General features: G+C 47.5%; 1 protein-coding gene across 1 annotated transcript; it reads right to left on the bottom strand.

The window, feature by feature from the left end:
* Positions 1 to 3,971: 3,971 nt before the first annotated feature.
* LOC148103217 (nuclear factor 7, ovary-like) lies at positions 3,972 to 5,410 on the bottom strand. Its single transcript, XM_087839067.1, has one exon. The coding sequence runs from the start codon at positions 5,392 to 5,394 to the stop codon at positions 4,006 to 4,008; it is 1,389 nt and encodes a 462-aa protein (XP_087695193.1). The 5' UTR covers positions 5,395 to 5,410; the 3' UTR covers positions 3,972 to 4,005.
* Between the last annotated feature and the right edge of the window lie 1,219 nt (positions 5,411 to 6,629).

Raw genomic sequence — 6,629 nt, 5'->3', positions numbered from 1 at the left:
CATATCCCACTTTTAAAGAAGGTAGAAGGTGATCTGGTTAGGTGGAAATGTCTACCCATATCACTCATGGGAAGGGTTGTCACTATAAAAATGATGGTCTTACCAAAAATAAATTATTTATTCTCAATGATCCCAACTAAACCGCCACAAGATTGGTTCAGATCTCTAGATTCATGTATGTCCAAATTCCTTCTAGCCCTTGGCTAGATATAGAACAAGCACTTTGCAATAATCTAGAGATTTCAGATCTACCATTTATCAGTTCAAACATCCAACGACATGAATGCTTCAAAAGCATCAGCATCAGCTCTTCTCTGACAGCATGGTGGAAGTTTCTAAAATTGACGGAGTCTTCATTAATCCCATGCAAACGTACACCTATCTGGAACAACCCTGACATATTACAAAACAATAATATGATTAACTTTTCAGATTGGAGTGTAAAGGAATCCAATATTTAGAACATATACTAGAAGGAACAGAATTTATTTCATTTGACAGACTAGTTACACAATATGGGATCAACAAGAAAAGATTTTTAGAATATCAACAAATTAAATCCATAGTAAAAAAGAAATTTAAACCGGGTCAAGTTGGACTAAAAACACCACCAAGTATGGTTCAATTTCTTACTCTTAAAACCCCCAAATTACTATCCAAAATATACAGAATGCTTTCTAAAACAGATGAATCAATATCACTTCCTATTGCAAAATGGGAAGCGGATTTATCAGTTAACTTAGACCAAAACTTCTGGTCTCAGATTTGCTTAAAAACCTTTCATCTAATTAGAAATTCCAGTCTTCAATTAATTCAATACAAAATACTACATAGAGTGCACTATACAGGTCATTGGATGTTCAAGATGGGCTTTACTTCTACCAACAACTGCTCACACTGCCAAACCAATTCACCGGACAATTATATCCACGCTCTTTGGTTCTGTCCACCAGTTCAGAAGGTTTGGCGCGAGATATGTGAAGACTTATCAAAGTGTCTGAAATGTAACTTCCAACTTCCCCTTTAGTGTGTTTGTTGGGCAGCTTAGATAATGTCACTACAGATAAGAATATAGCCCATATGGTTTTCACTGCCCTATGCATAGCCAAGAAAACAGTCCTCATGAACTGGAAGAATAAAAACAATCTTAATTCTAACCAATATAGAAATTATCTATTAGATTACATTAGTCTCGATACAGCCTCTGCCACCACATCAGATCAATTGCTCTGGGCTCCTTTGATTAGCTCCATCACCTAGTGGGGTTGGGGGGGTCATAGTTTGGTCCCACCTTCGCTGTTGTGTTTTTGTTTGGGGGTAGGGACAGGCTTAGGGCGTCGGGGGGTTCCCCGGGAGCATCTTCCTTGGGGGGCTCAACCCGGGGTAGCGGTCATGGCCTATTAGGGGCTCTGTTGGCTCTTAGGTGACGGTTTCCACGTGGCTGCGTGCAGCGGGGCTAGGGGAGGGTCTGTGCTGACGGACGTGGGTTACTGACCTGGTAGCCTGGCTTCCCCTGGGTGGGTCCGGGACAGGCGTGAGGTTCTGGGGGCGCTCCGTCACTGGGCTGGGTCCCTGGCTGGGCCTCGGGGGGGTGTATGGGGGCCCGGCCCTGGCGCAGGGTGCCGCCAGTGCATCGAGCCAGCTGGGGGGCTCTTCAACTGGTGGGTGGGTTGTTACACCTTGCAGGAGCTCTCCTCTCTTTAGGAACTCACTCTGCAGGAGGGGGAGATACAGGAGAGGTGGAGGAAGATCTCAGCCTGGGCGTCTATTGTCTTGTGTAGTCTGGAAGATGAGTGGATGATGGGGTGGGTGCAGTTTTCTCTGTGGTGGGGTCAAGTGGGCTGTCCCGGGCTCTGTGGGGCCGTGCGGCGCTGCTGTTCTGGACCCCGGTCCAGATTGGCCTGGGCCCCCTTTCCCTGGCGGGTTGTGGAGTATGGGGGTGCCTACTGGGGTCAGCGGGGGAGCTGGCCCCAGAGAGGGGTCACTTGCCCCTCCCTTCCTTTCCTCCCCATCTCCAGCTGCCTCCCTGTTCCTGCTCCACCACAATCACCCACACATGCAGGACCTTGGGGTAAAGGTGTGTCACCAGGGTGCAGGGGAGGCATCCCCCCGCTCTCAATTTTAAATACACGTAGACACTGAGGGCTATCAGGAGGGGCGGTGCGCTTACCTGCTGCACTCTGGAAGGTAGCTCCACACCCTCCTGGGTTTTAAATGCACCTTAGAACAAACATGCATCAACACTACATATGAGCGGGCGGAGGGAGTCTTCTCACACCCCCGTTCTCTGCGACCTGCTGGAGCGGGGGGCCAGGAGGAGAAGTTGGCCGTCCGACTGGGGTCTGGAGTGTGGGGCCTCCCTGCTGCTGCGGAGTCGGGGCAGTCTGCTTCTCCCCACCGCAGGGAAAAGGGTAATACCACCTGGGTCTGGGTGCAGTTTCCCCCTCCAGGGGCAAAGGTACCTAGACCCGGTTCTTAGAGTACGCTTGGGGAGTGTGATTGTGTGTACAGCGTCTCTTTATGTCTGTCTCCACGTTGGTTGAGTGTTGAGTAATTGCATATGAGAGCATGAGGGTGGGGATGGATGTTTGTATCTGTGTGTGCCTGTATGTCTGTTTCTATATGTCAGGTTGGGTATCAGACGCCACCTCTCTGGGGACATCTCAGGCCCTCTAAGGTATGGAGGCCTATCTCCCCCACCACTTCCCCTGCCAGTGGCAGACGCCCTCAGACATCGGTGCGTTGGTGGTTCTTTGTGTCCGGGGATGGGCGCCCAGGTACACACCGGCTCACTTCTTGGCGGCTGCTTATCGGGGCCTGGAGCCTTGGGCTCGCTCGGGCCACTTTGGGGGTGGGGTGCCCTCAGCCTCTCGGCCTGGGGCTCGGTCACTCCGGCACAGCTGGCTGCCGGCGGAGCTCACGGGCACGTCACTGCAACCCCCCCTGGCTTCTGCTCCGCGGCTGCTGAGTGACCCCTCATCTGGGACTCTCCTCAGCTCTTTCTGGGATAGTGGCACGGCTGTCCCTCTGTTGGTCTTCCTTGGTCTCTTGTGTTTTGGGGGCCTCTGGATGTCTGGAGTTTTGATCTCCTCCATACCTGCTTCATGCCCTGGTGGACAGGGCTGTGGCCCCCCCACACCCTCTAGCAGATCATTACTTGAAGGAACCTTTTAAAAACAAGCGCGTCCATGCTCACAGGTGTACACACGGGTGCTCACACACACAAACTACACCTTTTTTGGCTCCTACCTCAAAGCACACTGTGCTGTCGATCTTACATGCTGCACATTAATGTTTAATATTTAGTATTTACTGTTATATTCCCATATATCATCATGATGTTGTTTATTGTATTGCTCTCGTTTTCTTCTGCTTGTTTTCTTTTTTCTTTCTCAACAGGTGATCCAGGTGATTGATACATGTATTTTTTTTCTCTGCTTATTTAGTTGGTTTTTGTTTTTTTGGCCTTTATCCCCGTCCCTCTTCTCCGCTGTTTTTTCCCCCTCTTCCTTTCTCCCTTTTCTTTTCCTCATTCAAGTCTGTCCCGTATCTAGCAAGTGAAAATAAAAAAATAAATAAATTAAACAATAAAAGGTGAATCAAACCATGGGATGGTCAATTTGGTAAAGTAAATCCGTTGGGCATCTTTCTTCCCCTTTAGACAATAATTCTGATGGCAAAAGAGCCAAACGGGACAGGCGCCCAAAAAAAAAAAAAAAAAAAGACAGTGAAGCACGTACATAATACTTCAGCCTTTCAACTCTGATTTTATTTAGTTCTATTAATACACTGAAATCTCATTTGTGTCATGAAGAATGTCTTTAATCAAACAGAATTCAAATATGAGAAACATTTCATATATGGAGTTAAACATGAATCATTGTTTCAACAGTGAGAAGTAAAAGAGAAACAAAGAGCTTTGGAACAGCGAGGCAGCAGGAGGACAGCTGCAGTTTAACAGCTTCAATTCACTGACAGGAAACAACATTAGAAATATCATCATCCTCAACTCATCTGCTCCACTGACACTGACACCTTCAACGGCAACACCTTCACTTTATCATCAGTGTTAATGTATGGAAACATCCTGTGAGTGAAAGTGTGTGTAAAGGTGTGTATGTGTGTGTTAGTATCAGGATCAGAGAACGACAGCTTTCCTCTGTTCCAGTCCAGATTCACTCTGATCCTCTGGAGCTTCTTCTCTAGTGAGAGATCAGTGAGAGCAGCTGATGGTGAGTGTGTGTAGTACATACCTAAACTGCACCCTATTACCCATAATCCAGACTGTATGTCTCCCTTCCTCTGCACAGACTCTGCTAACACACCCAGTCCCCACCATGTACTCTCTCCAACATCAACATCCCAGCTGTGAGTCCCTGAGTTAAAGCCTTCAGAGCCCAGAACTGAGAAGATTAATCCATTTAACCTCTCTGGATTATCAGGAAGCTGCTGCTTCTGTCCTTCTCTCACACTGGTCAGATCTTCAGACAGGATGAGGTTTGGATCAGCAGTGTTTGGATCCAGAATGAGAGGAGTGTAGGAGACCATGTCCTTCATGTTGTTCCAGATGTTGAAGGTCAGGTTGCCCAGGTGTTTGGCCTGGTCTATCAGAGCTCTTGAGGGCAGCTGTGGATCATCCAGCAGGGGGCAGCGCTGGACTCTTTCCACTGCAGCCTTGTAGTTGTGCAGGAATGAGACGTCTTCAGCTCTCAGCTCCTCCTCTGTGGCTCTGACTGTGTCTGAAAGAGCTGCTATCTCTCTGCTCAGAGCCTCCATCTTCTCCTTCATCATCCCACTCTTCTGCTCCTCTTCCTCCCTCAGTGCAGCCAGCCTGGCCTCCTCTTCCTCTGCTAGAAACTGGTGAAGCTTCTTAAACTGCTCCTTAATCTGCCTCTCTGTGTGTCGGGCCTGGACCTTAATGTGTTCTGCTGTTTGATCAAACTTCACTTGAACTTCTTCAAAAACCTTTAACTTCTCCTTTAAGGGCTCCAGAGTTTCCTGAAGTTCCTTCTTGTGTTGTTGTGCAGCTTCATCGATGGGTCTGAATCTGTGTTTGGTGTGTTTTTCTGAGTCTCTGCAGACGACACACACTGGCTGCTGATGGTCCAGACAGAAGAGTTTGAGTTTCTCAGAGTGCAGACTGCAGAGAGCCTCTGAAGCTCTCTGATCTCTCTCCTCTAAGAACGACTCACACAGGTTCTTTAAAGCCAGATTAAAAGGTGGATCATACACTGATAATTCCTTACAAACTGGACACTCGTGTGTTGTTCTCTCTCTCCACCATCTCTTCAGACAGTCTTTACAGAAGCTGTGGCTACATGACAGAATAACAGGCTCTCTGAAGACCTCCTGACAGACCGGACAGCAGAGATCCTCCTCTGATCTGGAAGCCATTGAGTCTGTGAGTGAAGCTGAAAACAGCAGACAGGAAGTACAGTCAGTCCTGGCTCCCCTCCCTCCTCTACCACCTTCACTGAAACTTACTTTGAGTCGTGTTTTTGCTCAAACTCACATTCAGTGTGTGGAGCGTCAGCAGCTTGAAGCAGCAGTGTTGGAGTTTTCCACTTTTCTCTCTTGTAGCTGGACTCACTCAGAGGAAGCTGCTAGTTTGGGCTGAACTCAGTCTGATCGTCTGTGCGACTCTCTGCACTGATGAAGAAGAACATCCTGTTTCCTGGTTTGTTGCATGTAAGTGACGTGAGGGATCGAGCTTCTTTCCACTTCCTGTTATAAATGTGTGAGTATGACAGCAGAGTGCAGATGTTCACTGCAAGTCAGGAAACAAAACCTTTTTTGAATCTTATACAATAAAGTGTGACTTAGCTGTTTGGCAGTTTTTATTTTAGACTGTTCTGGTTATTTGTCAGGTTCCCCAGCAGCTGGAGTGTAGTGCTGTCACACAAATACAGGTGATGTTAAGGTGGATTTAATTTGTTGCAGACAAAAACAGATGCAGATCTGTTTTTGGCTCCTCTCACTGAAGTGCTAGCAGTTATTGTAACAGCAACTACGTTTCCATCATACCAGCACCAACATCAAATTCTGTCTGACACAAACAATGGCTCAAGATGGAGTTTAACCTTTGAGTTTAAGTCCTCCTCTTTATTCCCTGAATTTGACTTTCACTAATTCATAGACGATTTTAGTCAGAAATGTTGTTTATTACCATTAAATAATATTAAAAATTCCCGCTGTAAATTGCAACCATATCGTGGTGGAGTGGTTTGTGTGTCCCAGGGATCCAAGGGGCTACTTTGTCCATGGGCTGGAGTTGCCGCTGGTGAGAGGCGGCGAGTTGGGGTGGGTATTCTAGTATCCCCCAGCTTGCTGCCTGTAAATTTGGGTTTCTCCCAGTGGAGGGGAGGATTTGTTGCCTGCTCCTTCTGGTCGGGCGGGTCCTGACTGTCGTCTGCGCTTATGCGCCGATTAGTGCTTCAGAGTACCCAGCTTTCTTGGAGTCCCTAGGTGGAGTGCTGAAGGGCGCTCTGCCTGGGGACTCTTTTGTCCTACTGGGAGACTTTAATGTTCATGTGGGCAACGACAGTAAGATCTGGAGAGGTATTATTGGGAGGAATTGCCTCTCATATCTGAATTCGATTGGTGTTTTGTTGTTGGACTACTGTACAAAC

The sequence above is a fragment of the Neolamprologus brichardi genome, chromosome 3 (assembly GCF_056152115.1).
Source record: "Neolamprologus brichardi isolate AB-2024 chromosome 3, ASM5615211v1, whole genome shotgun sequence".
Lineage (NCBI taxonomy): Eukaryota > Metazoa > Chordata > Actinopteri > Cichliformes > Cichlidae > Neolamprologus > Neolamprologus brichardi.
The sequence above is the reverse complement of the archived record's forward strand: the minus strand, read 5'-3'. Positions and strand labels throughout refer to the sequence as shown.